Source organism: Eubalaena glacialis, chromosome 20, assembly GCF_028564815.1.
Source record: "Eubalaena glacialis isolate mEubGla1 chromosome 20, mEubGla1.1.hap2.+ XY, whole genome shotgun sequence".
NCBI classification, from domain to species: Eukaryota; Metazoa; Chordata; class Mammalia; order Artiodactyla; family Balaenidae; genus Eubalaena; species Eubalaena glacialis.
The window spans coordinates 24688095-24715116 of NC_083735.1; the positions used below are offsets into that span (position 1 = coordinate 24688095).

Below are 27022 nucleotides of genomic sequence, written 5' to 3' on the forward strand. Positions count from 1 at the left end.
CATTTAACTTTGTTTCAAACTCAGTATTTTCAAAATAGAATCTTAACTTTATTTCCCAAACCATATCCCTCTCGTTTACCACTTCAGCTGAAAAGACTACCTTCCATCAGTAATCCAAAGTCTTGAGTTATCAATCTGTAATTCCTTCTCTCAACAACGGCCATCTCATCAGGTATTTAAAATACTGCATTTCGCCAAATTCAATGCACAATGATTAAGGACCCATCCTGATTTCAGAGGTGCTGAGTATTTTTTTTTTAATGTGTCTTGGAATCAATGAAATATACTAGCCAATTCATCCTTCTGTGTCTCTTATGTCTGTCCTCTCCTCCTAGTGCCTGGCACATAGCAGTGGCTTAGTAACTGTCTGCAGAGCTGAACTGAGTATTTCCACCACACTTCCGACGCTAACACTGTAGTTCAGAACCTATTACCACCTCCTGTACATTCTACTGCAACAACTTTCTAACTGGCCTTCCGCCTCTGTAAATCACTATCAGATTAGTTTTCTAAAATTATCACTTAGATTTTGTCACTACCCTATTTATAAGCTATTAATAACTGGTTTTCGTGAATGACAGAGATTCCTTAATTTGACTTCATAAATCTCCACAATTTGGCCCTAACCTTCTTCCAGTTTCAGTTCAATGTATTTGCTTCCAGATTTCACTGCTAGAAAAACTGGTTTAATTGACTGAATGTCCTTTAAAGACCTATTTATTACCCACTGGTTCTTCTGGTCTTTCTCTTCTTCAGCACATAGTGCTCAGTTTGTAAGCCCTTTTCCCAGGAAGTCTTTTTGGTCCATGACAGCTCATAGTAATCTGTCCCACCTCTGAGGACCCCGACCCTCACACTGTCTGGCAATCACCTTGGAACACTTACCTTTTATTTTATTTCTTTGCATTTGTTTTTATTACATGTTTTAAATTAATAAATGTATATCTTAAAAAATTCAAAAAGTACCACAGAGCATCTAGTGAAAAGCAGGTCTCTTTCCCAACCCAGAGCTCTGGTCCTCTCCTTGGAGGGAGTTGGCACTGCAGGGTTTTGAGTGTCCTTCCAGAGATCCTAGTGCATCTGTACAGTCTCCCTGTCTTTTTAAAAAGACATAAACTGTAGCATATTATACACATTGTTCCACACCTTGCTTTCTTTCACTAAACAATCAATCTTGGAGGTTGTTCCCTATCAAGATGTGTATATCCAATCGCACCAACTAAATTTTAAGTTACTTGACAACAGTATCTTCATATTTTTTACAGTAGTTGTTCTTTAGCTTTTGGGGAGTCATGAACCCTTTTAAAAGCTGGTGAAATTTTATCGATCCTCTCTCCAGAGAGAAAAAAAATACATAAATGCATACACACTCAAAATTTTCCATATAAATTCAGGTTGGTCATGGGTCGTAAGAAGCCAATCCATGGTCATGGGTCTTAAGAAGAAGTTGTATATGATCACCATCCACAAAGACCTTATAATCTAGTTGGGGAAAAAGATGTGGACAATGTTTCCTATGAGAGAACAAGGCAGTATGTTATGACTCATCCTTGTGTATACAAAGCAAAGGTAGACAAGACTGCCTCGGAGATTCCTTACTGCTTTAATTTTCTAATTCTTTATATTAGAGAAAAATATGCATATAAGAAGGCTTAATTAGCTGATGAAGTTACATCTCTACAAGATTTCTCTCTCTTAAACAAAACAGTAAATATGTCATGACAAACTGAGGCTGGAAACAATCTCTACTGTGCCGAGAAGGGAAGGATGGGGCTTTTGCTGATTCTTCCCCCTGTGATACTGTAGTATGTCTGAGCCTGGAGCTGGATGAAATATCTTCCTTTGCCCTGTCACTAGGTACCACTTAGGCCAATTACATTTAGGTTCTGCAGAGACCTTCTCTCATGTGTCCAAGACAAAGAACTGGTATAGGGCAGATCCCCTGGCATGGCTTGTAAGGTGGAAAACAACGGTAAATTCTTTCTGACTATTGTTAACAAGCATATGCCTTTGGAAGACTCACCAGGGATCTGGCTCTCCTGAGGCAGCGAGGGCACGCCACCTGTGGCAATCAGGATGTGAGGAGCAGTGTACTTTTTCCCGTTGACCTCCACGGTGGGCTGGGGATCACACGTGAACACTGCATGGCCGCGGATGATTTCTATGTGGGACTGGAAAAGGAAGCATGGTAACATTAGCCTGTTCTTAAGATTAAAAAACAAAGGGGGGCTTCCTTGGTGGCGCAGTGGTTAAGAATCTGCCTGCCAATGCAGGGGACACGGGTTCGAGCCCTGGTCCGGGAAGATCCCACATGCCGCGGAGCAACTAAGCCCATGCGCCACAACTACTGAGCCTGCGCTCTAGAGCCCACGAGCCACAATTTCTGAGCCCACGTGCCACAACTACTGAAGCCCGTGCGCCTAGAGCCGGTGCTCCGCAACAAGAGAAGCCACCGCAATGAGAAGCCCGCGCACCGCAACGAAGAGTAGCCCCCGCTTGCTGCAACTAGAGAAAGCCCGTGCGCAGCAACAAAGACCCAGTGCAGCCAAAAATAAATAAATAAAATAAATAAATTTATAAAAAAACAAACAAACAAAAAAAGGGGTGGGGAAGGGGAAGTACTGGGAGTTTGGGATTAGCAGATGCAAACTATTATATATAGATGGATAAACAACAAGGTCCTACTGTATAGCACAGGGAACTATATTCAATATCCTATGATAAAACACAATGGAAAAGAACATGAAAAAATATATATATGTATAACTGAGTCACTTTGCTGAACAGCAGAAACTAACACAACATTGTAATTCAATTATACTTTGATAAAATAAAAAAAAAAAAAAGAAGAAGAAGATTAAAAAACAAAACAAGGGAATTCCCTGTCCAGTGGTTAGGACTGGTCGGGGAACTAAGATCCTGCAAACCATGTGGTACAGTCAAAAAAACCCTAAAAAACAAAAAACAACCAAAAAAACCAAAAACCAAAACAAAACTTGCTGCAACTTCTTAGATCTTTCCATTATCTACTGAGGATTCTGATTTATGGTTTGCTGATGCTAAGACAACTCTCCAATGTTCGAGTTTCTGCAGAACTTCTGACTGTTAATTGATACTTAGGTTGGGGGTTGCCATTTGATGCTAGAAGTATGCAGTAAGAAAAAATAAAGGGACTATCTTGGGCCAAAACCCAGAGACTAAAAAAAAATATATGCAAGTCATTCCCACAAGGAAGAAGATTACATCTTTGTCCCCAAGAGTTGAAGGAGAAAGCCTTCCTCACTTAGAATGAAAACACACTGAAGAATGATGTGTCTGGAGGAAAGAAAGAAGGCTGAGAAAAACAAAAGGATAAAGGTGCAGGGAGCTGAGGCCAAAGGGAAATACTCTGGCCAAGGGAGGGAAAAGCAATGTTTCTGTTTTCTCAAACGAAGGGGGGAAGAATACCACAAAATTACATGACCGTGAAGCTCTACACTAGAGGTGTTGAGAACTCAGACTTGATTTGCTCTTCCTGGCAGCCTCTGTGCCCGGGCTTGAGTTTGGACTGCCAGCAAGCTTCTGCCAGCCAGGATACACATACTGGCAAGAAATGTGGGCAACTCACAAGGATAATGGAATCCTGTAGGCATGATCACAGAATGGAGCGTTTCAACATTTTGGAACACACCTGGTTCTGAATTGAGCTATTTCCTCCTTTCTAATCAGCCCTCCAGGCCTGTTCTGCAGGTGCCCTGCTTAATCAAGGTGAATCAAGATTGATGCCAAAAGCCACGAGGCTCCTGAAAAACTTTCCTTCAGGAGGTAATGATTTCCTACCGGGTGCTAGACAAAAAGGAGACTGAGTCGAGTGGCAATAATATGGGTAATCGCTTGGGGAAGAAACTGATGAAATTTTAATTTTCATTTCCTAGGATATTTCACAGAAAGTTTCCTATTCCGAATTTCTGGATCGCCTGTGATTCCTTTCCCATAAGGTCATGGTAAATTCTGCTACACACCAAGATTTTTGAGTATTAAAAAATGCTATTTCCTGAGTAATTTTCCTATCTCTTTTGCAAAAGTACTTTAAGCTAGCTCCATTAAAAAAATTTTTTTTTACTTGGGTGTCTTAGTATAGCAAATGGCATCTCATATTCATGTCTAGCCACCTTAAAATCTCTTGAACTCAGTGCACAGGGGTCTAAGACCAAACACTTTCCCCTTGAATTTGGGGGTTAAGGTCAGAAAATATCACCCTCCAAAAAAATAAACCCAATGAATGATAAGAATTAATATAAAAATTATGAGGTTAGCCATCTGTACAAGTAACTCACCCTAAAAAGTGGTTTATAAACGTGTGCTAATGAGATTACAGTGGCCCAAATACCATCCCAAATATACTGATCTAGTACAACCTAAGCTATGTTGATGTCTTAGAAATTGCAGAGTGAGACCACAAAGACCAATTAAGGGTGCTGGGAGTCACACTGTCAAGAAAACGGAGAGTTGGGACTTCCCTGGCGGTCCAGTGGTTAGGACTCGCACTTTCACTGCCGAGGGTGTGGGTTCAATCCCTGGTTGGGGAACTAAGATCCCACAAGCCGCATGGCGAAGCCAAAAATAAATAAATTAAAAATAAATAAATAAAAAAGAAAAAGGAGAGTTGGATGGTGCTTCAGTACAGTCCAGTGGAAGAGGAATGACATCAAAGCATGAGGGTGGGAAAAGCCTCAGCAGAGCAAAGGACAACATACATTTGCTGAAGGCAAACACACCTTTGCCCAATTTTCCTGACTGGACTTCATTCACAAAAACCTTCTGAACCATAACATGGTGTCCTGAGTAGATTTAGCCACCAAGGACAAGGGTGTTCTGAGCAGACAAACTATGGCAGGTTTCCAGCCAGATAATGGTCCTGATTTTAATCCATAAACTGGCACATTGTTACATAATCAGGCTCTTATGTGCTTGGTTTCTGGAACTAAGTGGAGGGTCAGACAGGTGCAGGCAGGCATCAGGTGAGACCTGATTCGCCGACTTAGGCACATACGTCCCACTTTCCGTAGAAATAGAAATGAGACTGGACTACCGAGTCCGACTTACATTCTTACAGGTCAATATCAAAACCATTAATCACAAAAGAAAGAAAAGAAACAAGAGATAAATGTAAAGGCTATGTCTGGCCAGATTTGGTTCTCCGGCAGAGAACAGCTTCTTCCCAAAGCTCAAAACCTGGCATGCTCACCTTGATTAGATTATTCTGATAGATGGTGTTTAGGCGGCTCACGTAGGCATCCCGCTTTTCCTTTATAACCCTGCAATGAAACCGGAGTCAGTACTGAGGATCTGGAGTCTCCTCTTTCAGTCGTAACTAGGGCCTCTGACCCTGAACACCCCAGAGCAGAGAATCAGACTGTCCATGAGAGCCCTGGGAGTGAGTGTCTCTAAAGGCAGGCACACTTTCCCCTGTGTCCGTCTGCGTTCCGTATGTGCAGAACCCTTATTCTACTCTATGGAGAATGTGCATTTGGCACGCAAAGTTCGTAAATTTCTTTCTGCAAAGAAGGCAAGGAGAGCTGCTTTGGCACAGTGCCTAGTATATGGTGGCCACTCATTATTTGCTCAATAAATGAATGAATATGCTAAAATTAAAAAAAAAAATTTATGGCTAGAAAAGTTTATGGCAGGGAATCCCCTGGTGGTCCAGTGGTTAGGACTCCATGCTTCCCCTGCAGGGGGCTCAGGTTCGATCCCTGATTGGGAACTAAGATCCTGCATGCCGCAAGGCGTGGCCAAAAAAAAAAAAGTTTATGGCAGTTCCTTTAAAAGTTAAACACGGGGGATTAAGAGGTACAAACTATTACGTATAAAATAAATAAGCTACAAAAATATATTGGACAGCACAGGAAATATAGCCAATGTTTTATACTAACTCTAAATGGAGTAAAACCTTTAAAAGGTGTGAATCACTATGTTGTACATCTGAAACTTATATAATATTGTATATCAACTATACCTCAATAAAAAAAATAAATAAAAGGTATAAAACTTCAAAAAAAAAGTTAAATATAAATTGCCACATGACCCAGCAATTCCACTTCTAGGTATAGTCCCAAAACAACTGAAAACAGGGACTTGTAGACCAATATTCATAGCATCATTATTCACAATAGACAAGAGATGGAAAAAACCTAGGAGTCCACTGAAGGATGAATAAAGAAAGAAAGTGTGGTATATAAATATTAGGGGGCTTCCCTGGTGGCACAGTGGTTGAGAATTTGCCTGCCGATGCAGGGGACACGGGTTCGAGCCCTGGTCTGGGAAGATCCCACATGCCGCGGAGCAACTAGGCCCGTGAGCCACAACTACTGAGCCTGCGCGTCTGGAGCCTGTGCTCCGCAACAAGAGAGGCCACGATAGTGAGAGGCCCGCGCACCACAATGAAGAGTGGTCCCCGCTTGCCGCAACTGGAGAAAGCCCTTGCGCAGAAACAAAGACCCAACACAGTCAAAAATAAATAAATAAATAATTAATTAATTAAAAATGAGTATCTGCTTTAAAAAAAAAACTTAAAAAAAAATATTAGGGAACAGCATTCCTTAAAAAGGAATGAAATTCTGACACATACCACAGCATGGACGAATTCTAAAAGTGCTACGCTAAGTGAACTACGCCAGGCATAAAAGGACAGATGTTGTATAAGGTACCTAGAATAGTCACATTCACAGAGACAGAAAACAGAATAGAGGTACCAGGGGTTTGGAGCAAGGGAAGATTGTTTAACAGGTACACTGTTTCTGTTTGGGATGGTGGAAATCTGGAAATGGTTGTTGGTGATGGTTGCACAACACTATGAATATACCTAATGCCACAGAATCGACAACTTTAAAAGGGCTAAAATGAACCTTTCATGTTGTGTTGTGCATTTAAAAACCACTTTATTGATGTATGACTGACATACAAAAAGCTGTACATATTTAATGTACCAACTTGATGAGTTTAGAGATAAGTATATGCATAAGTATGTCATCACTGCACTCAATGCCAAAAACATATCTATCACCTCCAAAAGTTTATGTTATATACATTTTGCCACAATAATACACCCTCAAAAAGTTTATGGCTTACTTCACTATGAAAGAAAAAGTGTACGTTTGTCAACAGAGCTCTCTCAGCGTTTACACTTACCGCCAACTGAATTTACCCTCACAGCTTTGAAAGCCGTAATCAACGTGGTCATGCATGAATTCAGAGTGTACGGCTGTGTTCCACATTACCTATAAAAAAAGTACCCAAGACAGTAGTGTGTGAGTCCAGAGAAAAAAGAGAAATTGTTTTCTACAGAAAGGTAACTATATAATAGTAGATAAAGATACTGACCTTTAACTTACAAACAAAACTAAACATTTTAAAAGAGAAACTTCAGAAATATGACCAGATAGATTTCATAGTGAGACTTCTGAAATGTTGGGGGAAGTTACTTCTACTGTTGAATTCCACAGTTTATATACTCTGTAAAAGCAGAATATTCTTTATATGTCTCACAGTTCTTCCATTCAAATTTACTATTGCTTACATTCATTTTAAGTTTCAAATTTCTTTAAGCCTTGCCTTCTGTGCTCAATTTAAGAAATGGAATTGCATCTGTAACTTTAAAGTGATTTAGAAGGAAACTATTAGATAAAATTGAGCACTGGAAACTTTAAGAAAATGGATTCCCATAACTACAAACATGTCCCTGTAAGGATATATGTAATCAGACATCTGGAACTCAAAGGTTAGATGCATCTCCTGTGGGACGTAGCCTATAATCTGTAAACCAACTGATCATCACGAGAACTGAACTGAAATTGGCATCCACAACTCTAGATGACAAACTGCCATCTTCTTTGTCAGACATGCCAGAGACATGACTTTTATTTATTTATTTATTTATTTTTGGCTGTCTTGGGTCTTCGTCGCTGTGCGCGGGCTTTCTCTAGTTGTAGTGAGCGGGGGCTACTCTTTGTTGTGATGCGTGGGCTTCTAATTGCGGTGGCTTCTCTTGTTGCGGAGCACGGGCTCTAGGCGTGCGGGCTTCAGTAGTTGTGGCACACAGGCTCAGTAGCTGTGACTCTGGGGCTCTAGAGTGCAGGCTCAGTAGTTGTGGCGCATGGGCTTAGTTGCTCTGTGGCATGTGGGATCTTCCCTGACCAGGGCTCGAACCTGTGTCCCCTGCATTGGCAGGCAGATTCTTAACCACTGCACCACCAGGGAAGTCCCAGGACTTTTGACAAGCCTTTGATTCCTTCTTTGTACCTTCCTCCCTTTATGCCTAAAGAAGAATAAATTGATGACTGTGCTGGATTCTTTTAACTGAGGTGCAATTCTATCAACCGCTTACCACAATGGTATCCAAATACTGTCCTCAGAAACATCATTCAAGCAACTTGAGAAATTCAATTTTAGAGTGGCCAGGAGATACCCAACGTCACATGATACATGATTTTAACATGGATAATTTATAGGGAAATAGATTTCTGTTTAAAAACAAAAACTACTAACATCAAAATAAAACAAAAAACCCATGACAATCTTGACACGTCTTTCCAGGAGAAAAACCGTTCTAGTCTCCCTGGGAAAAACTGATTCAGAGATGCCCTGAAGCAGGTGAAAGACCAGATGGCTTGAGGCAAACACCCCACTCCGTGCAAAGTCAGCCAGGTTCCAGGTAGTTAACCAGAGCCACATGTAGGAGGGACATCCATCCATCTGCCACCATCATCTACTTGGTCTTGTTCATATCAGCACCTGGGCTTACAGGGGGGTATAAACTTTTTTATTTCCTGGCTGGATCTCCCTATTGAGAAAAAGTTATCCCCTGCAGATGGACAATGCTTTTCTTTTACACCACGACTATAAACATTTTGTTGGTCTTTGTTCCTTCTAGACCATCAGAAGTTTGAGACCAGACACTGTGTTCCATTCCTGGTTATCTCCCCTCTGTGTTCCCACAGGAACTTTGTCACTATGGGAACTTAACCACAAGGTTAATGGCCAGGATGAATTTCCTTTGTATGTATGATGCAATTAGTATCCAGGAGCTAGTATTTCTGTGGTTATCTCTCCAGCAGCCCCTCCCTCCCTTCTTCCTGGCTGAAAATGCCACTCACTTGCCAGTAGCTCATCCTGGCCAGGAGAATCTAAAGCAATCTGCAGGGGCAGTGCTGGGTGAGGACATCCTGCCTGGAGCTCCACGAGCCATCCTGTGGCCATGAGGGGGCAGGGGTTACCACTGACCATACACCTAGGATACCAGAGCGGAAAGATGGAGAGAAGCCAGGGTTCTTTCAGATAGCCTTAAGGGCTAAGCCAATCTCAGAAGCTGCCTATCTCCAGGCATCTTTATTTTTTCCTCCAGGCTTCTCAATAACTGATATTTGAAAACACAAATAAAAACTATCCTATTGTTTAAGCCACTGTTAGTAGCTTTCTCAGTTATTTTTTGCAGCAAGAATTTTAACTGGGACATTTGAAAACATCCTTACTCTGATCATTATTTACCAAATATGTCAAAGGAGTGCGGAAGGAAGGAGAAATAAAAGTTCTACCTTTTTGGGTACACATCCAACATTCACCTAGAAAAAAAATAAAAAGGACATATTTTAAGATTATTAAACTCAAACCATCAAACAAACATGCAAGAGATGAATCCCAAGCATCCACCCAGGAGACTTCCTTGAGTTCTAAGTCACACTCTACAGCTACTTCCTTTTTTCTGTTACAGAGTTGGAAAACACAGGAACATTACTTTCCTTGTGTGAGGAGGCAGAGGATTTTACTTATGAGCATTTTCTCAAGAGAAGCAGTTGAGAGAGAAGGAGAAGGAGGAGGAGGAGGGGGAGGGGAGAGGAGGGAAAGGGAGGAAGGGAGGGAGGGAGGACAATTCCATTTCCGGGGGAGGGGGGATGCCCTGCAGGGATGGTAATAGGTCAGGAGGTGGCCAAAGCCTGAGCCTGCACAGGTCCGAAGGAACAAAGCAGAGAGAAACAGCAGCACGGAGGTGAGAGGACCCACCAGCTGAATAAAGGCAACTGAACCATTTGAGCAACTGTCCTAGAGGATTTCTGGGAAACTTACCATGGCGTATGCTGGGTAAAACACCCAGAATGTCCCCTTTGAGAAAATCTCTAGTGGAAAACTACATTATTTTTCAAGATCAAAGGACGATTGATGAATCAAGCAGTAAAGTTTATCCATGCTATTATCTAGCTAGCTAGCTATTTATCTATCTCCATGCTTATATACTTGTTAGAGACAGACCACAAACTTGACTCTTAGCCTTCTGGCAGCCTATACACAAAGAAAAACACAAATAGTTGTAAGATTTCACGTAAAAGCTAGACAGTTGTTTAAGAAAATAACTATTCATACCCCTTAGACTAGAAAAAAATTCCTTGCAACAGTCCTTGTAAACTGTAATGTATGTTTATACACACATTTTTGTTTACATCTGTTTTTTCCTTTTGATCACATCCTAAAATAACTTGGAAAAAAAACTGTGGTGAAGAGTAAGACTAATTAGAATTTAGACAATGACATTGTACTATAATTATGTAATATGATAAATATCGCTACATGGGCGATCATATTACAACCTATAAATGAATCAGAGTAACACACTGTACGCCTTAAACTTACAAAGTGTCACATGTCAAACTTATACAATTAAAAAAATAGGGCTTCCCTGGTGGTGCAGTGGTTGAGAGTCTGCCTGCCAGTGCAGGGGACACGGGTTCGGGCCCTGGTCTGGGAGGATCCCACATGCCGCGGAGCAACTGGGCCCGTGAGCCACAATTGCTGAGCCTGCGCGCCTGGAGCCTGTGCTCCGCAACAAGAGAGGCCGTGACAGTGAGAGGTCCGCGCACCGCGATGAAGAGTGGCCTCCACTTGGCACAACTAGAGAAAGCCCTCGAACAGAAACGAAGACCCAACACAGCCATAAATAAATAAATAAATTAAATTAAATTAAAAAAAATATACATATATATTTTTTAAAGAGTAAGACTGATTAAAACTGCACATACCATTTGGCACATACCATTAGAACTTAGCAATTCTAAGTTTAGGAATTTATTACACAGAAGGAGTCACACGTTATGTCCAAGCGTCCAAAGATACACGTATAAGGACGTTCCCTGTAGTACTGTCACAGTGAATAACTGGACACAAGTTAACTACCCATCAGTACGGAAGCATTATTATAGGGAAATTATTGTACCTTGAGCCTATGGAATACTCTGCAGCCGTTTAAAAGGACACAGTAGATTTCTATTTACCATTACAGAAGGGGTTCTTAGGATATTAAGTGACTAAAAGAAAGCTGCAGAACAATTTGTTCTGCATGTTCCAATTTGCATTATATATATTTGCAAAGGTACACATACATTTAAACAGTTTGAGCAAATATTCCATGTTCTTAACAGTAGTCATCTCTGGGGAGGGAGAAAACTTTCATATTTCACTCTAAATACTTTTTATAACATCATTCATTACTGTATAATTCATTTAGACCAAGAAATAAACCAAAATGATTTTATCTGGGGAGTGGAATTTAGATGGGTGATTCTTTGATCTCTCTTGTCTATTTTCAATATTTTTTATAATACAATTATTTTTCTTTTATATGGAAACAAATGCCTTCTAGACATAATTTATGTCAGGTGCCTATAAGCTCTGCTGATCGTGGCCATAAGGAACGAGGCGGGCTCTCTGGGTGTCCAAAGAACACAGGTCTGGTGCCAAGCATATGACTAACGTTAGTTTATTTTTTAGAAGTTTCTGAACTTCTTAACTTGTGACCATTCATTCATCCAGAAGTACTGATGAAGTGCTCACTCACTACTGCCAGGCATTATGCAAAGCAGAGCACTCAGTGGATATGGTCCCTGCTCTCATGGAGCCCACCGTCCTGACCTGGGAGAGGCGCTCAGCCTATCCAAGATGCTGGCTCAAGAGGCAGCAGCGGAATCAGCCACATTCCCTAAGATTGCCAAGTCTTCGGCCAGAAATCAGAGGAAGAAGGTGGTAGAAAATTGTGAGCTTCGGGGGCTGGAGAATCTGCATTCCAGCACAGCACACTTTGGGTCCGGGGGCTATGGCTGAATGGAAGCCCATGACCTTCAAGTACTCCTCCTATTTTGGCAGCTCCTAGTGATAGGCCTCCAGGGTTTCCGACGGTTTCAGAAACAACTGATTATCAGATGCCTCTTTGACTTGGAAGGGAAGAAAAGAACAATTCGTAACCTACAAAGCTGGGGAAGCCGGGGTGGAGAGCTCTGTGCAGTCCTGTTCAAGCCTCCTTCTCGCTCTCCAGCTGAGGGTGCATTAGGTTGTCAGAAAGAGAGCACGGGCGTAGAGTCAGACAGACAGGAGTTTGAATCCTCCACTTCCTAGAAGTTGGTGGGTAACTTTCTAAACCCCTCTGAGCTCAGTTTCCTATTCCATAGAATAGGAATGATAATACTTACATTCTAGAGATTTTGAGAAGATCAGAGATAATGTATGTAAAGCACCTCTTTTCTAATTCATGATAGGTGTGATGATGCCACTGACCCCTCTGAATTATTTCTGCAGTCTGCCGGCGCCCCATGTACAAAAGCCGTACGGCAAACACAGGAGATAAATTCCCCGGTGGCCGGCTCCCTTTCAGAAACAGATCAACAGATGGCAAAGAAAGCTTGCCTTCCAGACTGGGGCACTAGGGTCACGGGTTGTCGGGGCTCTGACCTCCCAGGAGTGCACACAGCTAAGACCTGCAGCATACCACGCTTTCCACCTGGCAAATCCCCCTGCAGAGCCCGCATTCTCTAGGTGGGCACTCACCAACAATAAGCCATAGGAACAGAGACACCCAGTGCCAGAGAGATTCCTGCAGCTCTGCCTCCCTCTGCAAACTGATGGTCCGTCCCTGAGAACTCCCTCTTCCAATCTAGTGCTCAGAATCCTTCCGTTCCGTCGGCTGCCAGCACTGGCTCACAGTGAGGACAGGAGCCTCTCCAAACAGGGACAGAACATGTGAGGAGTCTGATGATACCTGTGGCAAAATTCAGAGGTTCTCCACTTCCCTAGGGCTGGCCCTCTTACCTTCAATTCTGCCCAGACAAGTACAAACTGCACACCGCCCATGTCACTGGTTAATTTACAACCTCACCTGTCAAGAATGTCACCTGTGCTTAAGTAATAGGAAGCTTCCTTCCTCTGGTTTCCCCCTTTCTGTTCCCCATCACAGAGTTGCCTAATGATTCCTCCATCTGTTTTCCTCCTTTGCAGCCTAAAATCTAGTTCAGGACTGATATGAGGAAGGAGCACTTAGAAAATGACCAGTCATCATTCACTAAGCAAAACACTATTGGTTCATCAACACATTCTTTCAGATTGTGCAAGACACTGTTCTAGGGGCTCGGTACTGCTGACCAGAACAGATAAAGATCCCTGTCTTTATCAGCTTTACACCAACAGTTATCAAGCAAGATGCTGTCTGGACACCACTTGCCCATGTCCTTTCACAATTCTGACACCAATTCTGATGTGTGTTTTATTTCTCCACACAATCAAGCAATTAACTCAATTCTGACACTATCTACCTGGAGACAGCATTAGATCCCAAAGGTGAAGGGCTCAGTCCTACAAGACTGTCCTATCCCCCCCGCCCCGACTTCAGTCACCAACCACAAGTCCAGGTTGTCAGCTGTGCTTCTGAGCGACCGGCTATAGACCCAAGGTTCCAAAGACCCCTTCCCCTTTCTTGGGTTTGATTAATGTGCTCGAGTGGCTCACAGAACTCAGAGAAACATGTGATGAAACATTTTACTTACTAGATCACCAGTTTATCATAAAAAGCTATAATGTAACTCAGGAACAGCCCAATGGAAGAGACGTACAGGGCAAGGTACCTGGGAAGGGGTGTGGAGCTTCCGTGTCCTCTCTGGGCATACACGCCACTCTCCCCAAACCCCATGTGCTCACCAACCCAGAAGCTCTCTGAACTCTGTCCTTTTTGTTTTCTATGAAGGCTTCGTTACATAGGCACGGCTGACTAAATCACTGGCCACTGGTGACAGTCAACCTCCAGACCCTTGTCCTCGCCTTCCCAAGGGCAGGGGGTTAAGGCTGACGTTCCAACCCTCTATCACATGGCTGGCTCCTCTACCAACCAGCCCCCATTTTAGGTTCTTTCCAGAAGACACCTCATTAACACAAACTCAGGTGTGGTTCAATATCCAGACACCCTTACCACTCAGCATGTAGTAAATTCCAACGGTTCCAGGAACTCTGTGCTAGAAATGGGGACAAAGACCAAATACATAATTCTTATTATAAATCCAATATCACACTCTGGCACATATTAAACATTCAACATCCATGTCTTTACCTTCAAATTTCAGATAAAGGTTAGCCCAGTAAGGCATCTACCTTGAAAAAGAGAGAAAGAAAGAGGGAGGGAGCAAGGAAGGAAGGGGAGAGAGAGAGAGGAAGGGAGGGAGGGAGGGAGGGAGAGAGAGGGAGAGAGAAAGAGAGAGAGAGAAAGAAAGAAAGAAAGAAAGAAAAAGGAAGGAAGGAAGGGAGAAAGAAAGAAAGAAGGAGAAAGTATTCTGTGTAAGGCAGAATCTAAAGTAAGAAAATGAACTGATACAAGAGGTATTCAAATGTTAGAACTAAAATTCTTTTGGTTCAATTCTTATTTCAGCAGAACTTTAGATGAATGTGAAATCTCCAGTCCCAGGGATCAAGCTTCAATGAACTGTTACTCTGGGGCATCCGGGGAGACCCAGACACAGCTACAGGAGTGTCAGTTCTGACACAGCTCTGGAGTGTCAGTTTCCTCTACCACCTGACACCCACTGAGTGATATCTGGCCCCATATCTCTTGCTTCCCCCCCTCAAAAGAAAAAGGATCTGGGATCCCATATCCTATTTAATATCTCATGTTGCAACACCCAGTGAATAAATGGTTATTAATTATGACTGTTTGAAATCCACTTACAAATGCGGAAGGTCATTAGAATTTCCGTAAAATTCCTTTAATTCCACTCTACCAGAAAAATTCTCTGTTGCTACTTGTTCAAGGTACCTTTCGCAAAGAAACAGGAACTCTGAGGGATTAAGAGGAAGTCTTTCTTTTTCTGGCCCTGCAGATTTAGTGGGTTCTGAGGCAGACGGCAAAGCAGTATTACTAAGACTGATGCAAAAGATTAAACAATCAATAAGGTAAATCACATATATACACACATACGTATAAAATGGATAACTAATAAGAACTTGCTGTATAAAAAAATAAATAAGATTCAAAAATTCAAAAAAAAATAAGGTAAATCAAAAGACAAATTTCAATAATAGGATTTGCCTGCTCGAACTAACCCTACCCTTTCTGATCACTCCTTTCTTTGGCATTTATGACCATAGGCGTGCCGCATTTTATGAAACTCTCAACCCAGGAAACAAATTAGGATTCTTTTCTGGTTTTGAGGGATCCTTGTCAATACTGAAGGAACTAATGGCAGGGTTCCTTAAACTGAGATCTCCTTTTAGTAAATGTCCATTTAAAAATGCACGTTCAAATAGAAGGGACTTTCACTTCTATATTAACTTTTTACAATGAGCCAGTATTACTGAGAAAAAAATGAAAAACATTTTTGAGCTGCTGTAGTACATGAAGTATATGTGGTTTAGCACATTCAGGTGGACTTGGGTCTGTAATCCCCAAACATTTCTGAAAACAGTCTTTATGTAATGCTGCTCCTTGATTATGAGGAACAAAAGGAATGAAAATCACGACAATCATTACGATAATGATAGTCTCAGTTCCCCAGCACAGTTTTCCTTCCAAGTCAAACCCATAAAAGACATCCACTCTTGTCTGCTCATCTTTGTTCAGACTTTTAGATTTATGAACAAAATATCAGCAGACTGACACAGGCTATCAACTTTTTACTTTGCTAACACCTACTTTAAAACATACAACTCTTGGGCTTCCCTGGTGGTGCAGTGGTTGAGAATCCGCCTGCCAATGCAGGGGACACGGGTTCGAGCCCTGGTCTGGGAAGATTCCACACGCCGCGGAGCAACTAGGCCCGTGAGCCACAATTATTGAGCCTGCGCGTCTGGAGCCTGTGCCCCGCAACAGGAGAGGCCGCGATAGTGAGAGGCCCGTGCACCGCGATGAAGAGCAGCCCCCACTTGCCACAACTAGAGAAAGCCCTCGCACAGAAACGAAGACCCAACACAGCCAAAAATAAGTAAATAAATAAATAAGTAAACCAAAAAAGTCAGTTTAAAAAAAAAAAAAACCATACAACTCTTTACTATCATGCTCATTTCACATAAGAAAGGATGTTTTAACACCAAATGACATTCCCTTAAAATACTATATTGAACTTTATGAATAAAACCATTATACTGTCAAAAAACATTAAAAAAATAAAAAATAAAATAAAAATGCATGTTCGACCTTGGAACAGCATACTAAAATAAGTGAAATAAGCCAGTCACAGAAAGACAGATATTGCATGATTCCACTTATATGAGGTATCTAAAATAGTCAAATTCATAGGATCAAACAGTGGAACAGTGGTTGCCAGGGACTCGGGGGTGGGGAGTGGGAGAGGGCAACGGGGATTTACTAATCAATGGGCCCAAAATCTCAGGTAAGCAGGATGAGTAAGTTCTAGAGATCTGCTGTACAACGTTGTCCCTACGGTCAACGATACTGTACTGTACGCTTCAAAATTTGTTAACAGGGTAGATTTCGAGTTAAGTATTCTTACCATTAAAAAAAAAAGAAGAAAAGCATGTTCAGCCTACTGGGGATACAAACACTATAATATCAAAGTACACGCTATCACCTCCAGGTTAGTTTCTGATTTACGTGTTGCTGAGTAATTGTTTTCGGCCTAGATGAATACAAACAACCTACCAAGTGGCCTGTTTCTCAGGCCTCTTCCAAAGCCCCCGCTCCTCCTGCTGGCCTCTCCAACTGGTGTGTACAGCACAGCTCACAGTGACATTAATGATCAAGAAGGCTTTTGCTAGGTACAAACTTCCAGTTATAAAACAAACAAGTCACGGGGATGTAACGTACAGCACGGTGACTATTGTTAATAACACTGTATTGCATATATATATTTTTTTATTGTATGATATCACTTATATGTGGAATCTAAGAATTACAACAAACTAATGAATACAACAAAAAAGAAGCAGACTCATAGGTATAGAGAACAAACTAGTAGTTACCAGTGGGGAGGGAGAGAGGGGGAACATAGGGGTAGGGGAGTGGGAGGTACAAACTATTGGGTGTAAGATAGGCTCAAAGATGTATTGTACAACATGGGGAATAGAGCCAATATTTTGTAATAACTGTAAATGGAAAGTAATTTTTTAAAATGATATAAAAATGAAAAAATAAGACACTAAATTTCAATAATAAAGATTCAAATTAATAAAAATAGTTTATGTGCAAGCAAAAATGTTCACTTAACAAAAGAAAATCATTATATCAAGACTTTGCAGTTTACACTGCTTGTCACTATTTTTTTTTAATAGATCTTTATTGGAGTATAATTGCTTCACAATACTGCATTAGTTTCTGTTGCACACCAAAGTGAATCAGCCATATACATACATATGTCCCCATATCCCCTCCCTCTTAACCCTCCCTCCCACCCTCCCTAACCCACCCCTCTAGGTCATCGCAAAGCACCGAGCTGATCTCCCTGTGCTATGCTGCTGCTTCCCACCATCCAACTATTTTACATTGAGTAGTGTATATATGTCGATGCTACTCTCACTTCGCCCCAGCTTCGCCCTCCCACCTCGTGTCCTCAAGTCCATTCTCTATGTCTACATCTTTATTCCTGCCCTGCAACTAGGTTCATCAGCACCAGTTTTTTTCTTTTTTTTTAGATTCCATATATATGCGTTAGAATATGGTATTTGTTTTCCTCTTTCTGACTTAATTCACTCTGTATGACAGACTCTAGGTCCATCCACCTCACTACAAATAACTCAATTTCGTTTCTTTTTACAGCTGAGTAATATTCCATTGTATATATGTACCACATCTGCTTTATCCATTCATCTGTTGATGGACATTTAGGTTAGTTCCATGTCCTGGCTATTGTAAATAGAGCTGCAATGAACATTGTGGTACATGACTCTTTTTGAATGATTGTTTTCTCAGGGTATATGCCCAGTAGTGGGATTGCTGGGTCATATGGTAGTTCTATTTTTAGCTTTTTAAGGAACCTCCATACTGTTTTCCATAGTGGCTGTATCAATTTACATTCCCACCAATAGTGCAGGAAGGTTCCCTTTTCACCACACCCCTTCCAGCATTTATTGTTTCTAGATTTTTTGGTAATAGCCATTCTGATGGTGTGAGGTGATACCTCATTGTAGTTCTGATTTGCATTTCTCTAATAATTAGTAATGTTGAGCATCTTTTCATGCGCCTCTTGGCCATCTGTATGTCTTCCTTGGTGAAATGTCTGTTTAGGTCTTCTGCCCATTTTTTCATTGGATTGTTTGTTTTTTTGATATTGAGCTCTATGAGCTGTTTGTATATTTTGGAGATTAATCCTTTGTCTGTTGTTTCATTTGCAAATATTTTCTCCCATTCTGAGGGTTGTCTTTTTGTCTTGTTTATGGTTTCCTTTGCTGTGCAAAAGCTTTTAAGTTTAATTAAGTCCCATTTGTTTATTTTTCTTTTCATTTCCATTACTCTAGGAGGTGGGTCAAAAAAGATTTTGCTGTGGTTTATGTCAAAGAGTGTTTTTCCTATGTTTTCCTCTAAGAGTTTTATAGTGTCTGGTCTTACATTTAGGTCTTTAATCCATTTGGAGTTTATTTTTGTGTATGGTGTTAGGGAGTGTTCTAATTTCATTCTTTTACATGTAGCTGTCCATAAAAGCTGCTAAGAGGGTAGATCTTAAAAGTTCTCATCACAAGAAAAACTCGTAACTATGTATGGTGGCAGATGTTAACTACATTTAAGGTGGTGATCATTTCCCAATATATATAAATATCGAATTATTATGTTGTACACCTCAAAGTAATACAATGTTATATGTCGATTATACTGCAATTAAAAAAAAAAAAGGTTTTGTCTGGTGATCAGTCCTTATTAGTAAGAACTGTATGCCTATACCACAAGAAGTGGGTCAGTCTTTACCACAGAATCAGTACAGTCAGAAAGAACACTGGAACACATGCTCCTACAGGCCTGGGGCAAAGGGAATAGTAAGTCAGAAAGAACTTTTTCCTCAAGCTGACTCTTCCCATATCTGCATGAGCAGAGAACTGAACTGCCCTGAATAGCAGAGACAAAGCTCCCAGAAGGCTCTAATTCACCTTGGCTTTGGGCCATCTGTGCATTTCTTCTTGGTTTGCACTCGATCATGAGAAGCATTATACCGGCAGACCTTGGAGATATTGCAGATTCAGTTCCAGACCACCGAAATAAAGTGAATATTGTAGGAGTCACACAATTTTTTTGGTTTACCAGTGCATATAAAAGTTATGTTTAGGGACTTCCCTGGTGGTGCAGCGGTTAAGAATCCGCCTGCCAATGGAGGGGACATGGGTTCGAGCCCTTGTCCGGGAAGATCCCACATGCCACGGAGCAACTAAGCCCGTGCGCCACAACTACTGAGCCTGTGCTCTAGAGCCTGCGAGCCACAACTACTGAGCCCATGCACCACAACTACTGAAGCCCGCGCGCCTAGAGCCCGTGCTCTGCAACAAGAGAAGCCACCGCAATGAGAAGCTCGCGCACCGCAACGAAGAGTAGCCCCCGCTCGCCGCAACTACAGAAAGCCCGCATGCAGCAACGAAGACCCAACGCAGCCAAGAATAAATAAACAAATAAACAAATGGAAAAAAACTCATTAAAAATAATAATATTGTGTTCTAAAAAAAAAAAGTTATGTTTACACTACACCGTAGTCCGTTAAGTATGTAATAGCATTGTCTAAAAAAAAAAAAATGCATGTAACTTAATTAAGAAAACACTTTATTGCTAAAAAATGCTAACCATCATCTGAATCTTCAGCAAGTCGTAGTAGTAACATGAAAGATCGCTGATCACAGATCACCATAACAGATATAATGATGAAGAAAAAGTTTGAAATACTGCGAGAATTACAAAAATGTGACAAGGAGACACGAATGAGCAAATACTGTTACAAAAATGGTGCCAACAGATGTGCTCACCGCAGGGTTGCCGCAAACCTGCAGTCTGTAAAAAAAAAAAAAAAAAAAAAAAGCAGAATCTGCAAAGTGCTATGAGTTATGCCTATATTTACCTTTTTGGAGACACCCAAAAACTGAACTCGAAAATTAACTCATGTATTTTTCTGCTCTCAGAAATTACTTAATCGCAGTAGGCAATAAAGATTATTTTTAATTGAATCCTAGAAAAACAGGTGATTTCTTTCAGTTTCCCTTTTTTAATGCCTAACCTAATACTATTATAATTTTTTGCCTGATCCAGAAAAATAAAGAGTAATTTAAGAGTGGAATCATGTCAGGGACTTCCCTGGCAGTCCAGTGGTTAAGACTCCATGCTTCCACTGCATGGAGCGCAGGTTTGATCCCTGGTCGGGGAACTAAGATCCCACATGCTGCACGCGGTGTGGCCAAAAAAAAAAAAAAAGAGTGGAATGTTATTAGAGCTACACCTGCCTCTTGACCTAGTTTACCCATCAGAAGTTTAGTAGCAGTACTGGCTCTCATTGCTTATTTCACTCTGAACTTGAGGGGATCAGAATATGCCACCCCAAAACATGCTCCTTTGACATAAAAATTATTCTGAGGTGAAGACAATTAAGAAACAGCAGACACAGGAGGAACTCTGCTCTCCCCCTTTCTACCTAAAAGCAAAGCTTAAACTTCCCTTTATGAAGGTGTTACCCACCCTTATCCTGTACCAGCAGCAGAAAAACCCTTATCACTGGAGATGGAAAGGTAGCACTGAGATGAATCTGCACAAAAATACCTTATTAAAGTAACACTTATCTTACATTAGTTTCCCCCCATATATTTACCTTCCCACAATTTACCGCCTCTAGAAGCCCAAACCCCCTTTCCTTTGTCTAGTCACTTTTCCACAATTTGTCACCCTTTGTTAAGTTGGCATTAAGCTCCCAGGCCTAAGAGTTCCTTTTTTCCCCCACTTCTTTTCTGTGACACTCATGTGTGCATATGAAATAAACCTTTTCTCCCATAATCTGTCCATTTTCTGTTTAATTTGCAGGCCCCAGCTACTGAACATAAATGGGAAGAGAGAAAGTTTTTCCTCCCCTACCACAATACAGAGCAAAGTCATTTCACACCTGAGTTTCTTGACAGTTTAAAGTGATAAATTCCATCAAAGAAAAGTGAACTCTCAGGTACACCAACACAGGTCACTCATCTTGAAAATACCCGTTTCCTCGGAAGGGGCCTACTCCATTGCATCACAGAAGAGAAAAAAAAAAAGCATCCAGGAAAAGGACAACTGAGGAGGAATCAGGAGATCAAGGCAAACAGTCACACCATATAGACACCCATGGAAGGCTCTTACTCCAGAAGCGTGAAATTATGAAACCAGGAAATGAATGACTCTAGGACCAAACTCATTATCATCTGATCCCCACAACTATGCAGGGTTCTCCAGATTCATTCTAATGCTTCCACAGGGTTAAAGTCTTCGCACAGTTCCTGCTCCCCATGAAACCCCCAGCGCTGAGTCGGGCTCAGGTACACCAGAATCAGAATGGGGCTCTTTAAAAATACACCTGCTGGGGCTTCACTCCAGACCTACTAGATCAGGACTCTGACGTGGAGACCCACCTAGTAGATAAGTGCTTTTAAAGTAAATAATGACTGTTTCCTAAGAGGCAGAAGTAAGAAGGTTCCTCCCCTGTAGCTGAGAAGAACACTTAAAAATGTTCATCAAATCATAAATTACTCCACACAATTACACAGAAGCCATGGTTTGGCTGCTAATTAGCATAGCTAATAACCTATGCTAATTCCATAGGTTATTCTACACTTGGTTTGTTTTCAACCACATTTTAATTGACATTCAATTTGCTCCTTGGTAAAAATGAGGGTCCTGGGCTGGAACAATGCTTCTAAATTCCTATAAGGATTTGTGTAAGTTGGATCCTTAATGAAATGAAAGCTATGGGGCCCATGCTCCGTTTTTATAAAGCTAAAAGTATTCAATTTAAAGGACAGTCGGGACTTCCCTGGAAGTCCAGTGGTTAGGACTCTCTGCTTCCACTGCAGGGGACACGGGTTTGATCCTGGTGGAGGAACTAAGATCCTGCAAGCCGCGTGGCAGCCCACCCCCGCAAAAAAGAGTTAAATAAATAAATAAAGGGCTGTCCCTTACTTGAAATTATAAGCTTCCTACTTTTAATCAAAAAGTCGTTCTTGATAAAAATGATAGTGATAGAAGAATTTTTCTAAAAAGAATTAAGTCAGCAAGCTTATGTAAGTGCTTCCTATTAAAAAAACAAACAAACAAAAAACAACTATAGTCAGACTGGATTAGTAGATCTCCAAAATCACTTCCAGCTCCATCAGTCCATGAGTCTAAGTTTTCATGGAGGAAGGCTAAAAACAAAAACTTGTATTTTTTTTTATTTGTTAAAAAAACTGCATGGAAAATTTAGAAACTACAGATAACAACTACAATGTGAGCTCCATGAGGATGGGGATTTTTATCTTTTAGCTTCATTGCTGTGACCCCAGCATCTAAAAAAGTACCTATATACCTGGCGTATTAATCAATGAGCAAATAATGAAACAGTTAAAAACAAAACATAATCCCACTCCCTGGAAATAACCGCCACAGTGAGGCTTTAATCTGAAACTCCTGTGGGAATTTATCCACAGCAACTTAAAAATTTTACCAAGCTTTAGAATTAACATACATTAATTAACATTTAGGGAAAAAAAGAAAAAACCTGGTTGGAGAGTCAATAGTAAAGAAACGCCTATCTGACTTTCCCAAGGGACATCTCTCAATAGTATCTCGAGTACAAAGCCACTTTTATCGTGTCACTCTCCTGCTCAGAACCCTTCCAGTTCACTGTGCTTCCAGAAACTCTACCTTTTAACTACCACCTGCCCATCAGCTTTATAGGAGACGCCCTCTGCTCCAGTCAAATTTGATTACACAACATACCTTGCTTCTGTGCCTCTGCCCCTGACCTACCCTGTCAAAAAATGATATTCATCCAGTTCAAGTTCACAAAGATACTATCTCCATCCCAAAACTATCCAAAGTGCCCAAGCAGAAGTGATAATTACACTCTTCTCGCAACTACCGTAACAGCAATTAACATAGACCCCCTCACTTTGGGGTTGACAGTCTACATTTTGCTTCCCCACCTTATCGCAAATTCCTTGAGGGAAGGGACCTTTGTCTTACAAATATTGGTATCTACCCTTTTATCTCAACCAGCCCCAATCCAAATACTTAGCACTTAGATTACGAGGAGAAGTGAAGACAGGAACAAATGAAATGTGCTTCAGAACGCCTCAATTTTCCCTAACACCTGTTTGGAAATCACTGCACTAAGAGGTTTACTAATGCACCTGTGGATAACCCAGACAACTAGAATCCTGAGACAAATCTAAACAGGTCTTATCAGTTGGTTTTATCTTCTCTGATATTCTAAGGCATACTACATCCTTCCTTGAATTTCAAAACCAAAAGGCAGTTTGAGAAGAGCCCAAATGGAATGTAATAAAATATTAAATAGGGGATTTACCCCAAGAGATCAATGCTTACTAAAAAATAAAAGTTGCTGCAGCATAATGAGATAAGCAAGGCCAGGCACTCTATAAGGAAGCAGGAAATGGTTGAGTCCTAAGCTGTCCTTTACTTGTTCTCGGAAGTAGTTGATCTCTTAAAGCATTCATGTTTCTAACAGGAACCTAAAAATGGGGTCAGCCCCTTCTTGATTAATACCAGTGGAACCAGGCAACGATGAAGGATGCCACAAGCTGATTATGACACACATGGCGAAGGAGGAAAACAGAAAAGTAGAGAGGGACAAAGATGAGCAGTTATCAAGTGATGTCACCAGTTGTCCGGGGGGCCTCTTAGTGACACCCCTCCATCTGCTTTCTGCAGAGCCAGACTTCTCCTAACAGTCTGTCTAGACTAAGGTGTCAAGGTGCAAGTTGATAATTAACAGGGATTTTTCCTTTCCTCTTTCCGTTCTGACCTTAAAAAGTGAGCACGGGACACTGGAGACAGCCCTTTCACAGCTGTTAATTTTGAGTTTCATTCACATACGGTTATTGAGCAAGCTCTTTGTTAAGGTGATAAAAGCTTGCAAACATATGAACCCACTTCTGCCCTTAAGGAGTTCCCAGTGTAGTGTAATTTAAGCATCCCTCTCCAAAGGAACTTCGAGAACTCCATGCCCAAGCCCAGGTTACACTCGGATACAACATTTTAATACTAACAGCAAGTACCTCGCCCAAGTCTTGTGACAGAAGAGCCCACACCAATAACTTGGGAACTAAACTTATTTTTTAAAGTAATAGTTTCTCAATCGCAGGATTTACAACCCTCTTTTGGGGGGAGATAGTTTTAAAATCCCTCCAAAACAAAACAGAAGGTCTGTAAAGTCATTTAACAATAAATCCTACGTCAATGTCAACTGTAGTTGGTGATTCTCAACCTTGGCTGCAACTAAGAATCACCCGAAGCCGAGGCTGCACCCAGGCAGCAGAATTTTTTCAACGCCTCAGGTGATTCAAATGTGCAGCCAAAAGTGAGAACCGCTGCTGTAAATCATTCTGCCCTTGAAACTGAAGGGAGAGGACCGGGATCCTCATTCAGTGACACGGGCTTCATCCTCCCTTCCCCTCTCCCCACAGAGACTCAGACCAGCTTCAACTATTCTAGATGCAGTTTTATGTTTCATGGATCTGGTGATGAGATCGAGCAGGAAATACGATACCCTTCCACCTTGAGGAGTGAGGATGCAGGAAAGTTATGTTAGATTTCACCAACTCCGGCCAGCGTTATTATGATACTTGCGCTGGAACAGACGCAGGCACAGCTTCGGGGGCCGCGGAAAAGCCCCTTTACACTTCTCTCATCAAACCCCGCTGGGATCCTGACTCCGACCCGCGTGGGAAAGCGGACAGCGCAGCGCTGGGGGCCCATCCTCGGGGAGGCGGGGGGAGGTCGCACTAGGCAAGAGCACAGGCTGTTCCTGCAGAGAGGCTGAGACAAAGCGGGGCGGCGGGACGCGGCGCTGCAGGAACCCAGGCGTGAAGAGAGGCGCCAGGAGCGAGCGGGTACTCACGCAAGTGCCGCCCAGCTTGTGGCTCTCCACCACGGCGGCCCGGGCGCCCAGCTCGGCCGCCCGGCGCGCGCTGGCCAACCCGCCCGAGCCGCCCCCGATCACCAGGTAGTCGTAGCAGGCCGCGACGCCGGCGGCGGGCGGCGGGCACGAAGGTTGCGGCTCCTGCCTGCACGCCATGGCACAGGAGGGGGCGCGGGCGGCCCGGGCCCGAGGTGGCGCGTAGCTGGGGAAGGTGCGCGCCGCCTGCCGCCAGCCGAGCCCCGCGCTCGCGCTCAGAGTCCGGGCCCGCAGGGCCATGCACGCGGAAGTGCGCGCCGCGGGGGTGCGGCCCGTGGGCGGGCCCGGGGAAGGAGGCGGGCACGCGGGGCCCGCGCAGCCTCACGGTGACTAAGCACTCAGCCGGCGAGCGGCGGGGTGCGGGGCGGGCTGGCGATGGGGCTCCCCGGCTCGGCCGGACCGGGGCAGGGGGGAGCCGCCCCACTCCGTCCCTCAGTGCGCGAGCCAGCCCGCCCTGCTCCAAGGGAGGGTCTCTTTTCTGGGAACTCTCCGCTTCCGTCTTCACCCCAGCACCTGGGTCCCGGCGCCCGAGTGGCATCAGCCGAATGTAGGTTTCTGAAGGCTGATGGGGCGAGGAAGGATGAACGCCCTCTTTTGTTCCCCCAGCCTTTCCTGAGCGGGCCCTTTCGGAGTTGCCAGTGGCGCCGACTTCTCCAGGAAGGGAGACTTGCCCACCGTCATTTTGAGGGTGATGTTTCTCAAGGTTTGATCCGCAGGCCACCTGATCCCTGGGCCCTAACCCAGATCTACTAAATCGGACCCTCGGGAGCAGGACCCCAGCAATCTACAGTTTAAACACACCCCCCCACCCCCGCCGCCGGCTTTCAGCACATTTAATTTGGGAGTCTTTGGAACAAATGTTTTTGTGTTCCACAGATGAAGCATAAAGATAGCATAGAGATGGAGACACAAAAGCATTTTCCTCTCAAGCTGTAGAGACTGGGGTGTCATTTTAGAATATCTGGAGCAACCAATTGCACAACAAAGTAGTAAGTCAGTCAGTTTGTGTGGCCGACGCCCATCACCCACAAGGCTGGGAGCACTGGAGGCAAAGGAGTAAAGGTCCGGGTCTCAGAAGCTAGGCCCAGCTCGCTGAAGGGGAAGGGGGACCAACCACACGCCAGGTAGAATGGTATCCAGTTCTTTTTTTAAGTTTTTTGTTTGTTTTGTTTTCCTCATTAAAAAGTAATACAGGGAAAGAAGGGAAAGATCCTCCTCCTTCCACTAGGCTGCCATGTAATAAATGTAGACGAAACAAGAGTTAGAAAAATCATCACTTTACAACTATCATAGTGATCACTGTCGTTAAACATCAGTGAATGTTAAAACCACTGGGTGAAAGTTTGATGAGGAAAAGTTTGTTTACACTCAGACTATGTCCCCACAGATTGCTTATTGATCACAAAGGGGAAAATGGTGGCTTTACAGTGGGCCACACACCGCCTTATCCAAGTGGTCAAAGGTGAATATTGCCGGGAATGAGACAGCTGTCATCGTGTGCCTGGTGATGTGATGCAGTAAGAAGTATACAACTTCACTTACGTAATATTCCTGCTAAAAATCCATAACCTGAGTCTGTTCGTGAGGTAACACTCAGGAAAAGCCACAGTGAGGGAAATTTTCAA

At 42.6% G+C, this 27022-nt stretch overlaps 1 protein-coding gene across 1 annotated transcript in view; it reads right to left on the reverse strand.

Annotated features, from left to right (window-relative positions):
• The window catches only part of GSR (glutathione-disulfide reductase), a 48026-nt gene extending 22379 nt beyond the window's left edge, over window positions 1-25647 (reverse strand). Inside the window, exons 1-5 of the mRNA XM_061177208.1 lie at window positions 25341-25647; window positions 9573-9599; window positions 7171-7259; window positions 5228-5297; window positions 2024-2171 (exon numbers count right to left, since the gene is read on the reverse strand). Of these exons, the coding sequence (XP_061033191.1) occupies window positions 2024-2171; window positions 5228-5297; window positions 7171-7259; window positions 9573-9599; window positions 25341-25637 (631 nt within the window). The 5' untranslated portion in view covers window positions 25638-25647. The remainder of the gene's footprint in view (window positions 1-2023; window positions 2172-5227; window positions 5298-7170; window positions 7260-9572; window positions 9600-25340) is intronic.
• Window positions 25648-27022: the final 1375 nt, after the last annotated feature.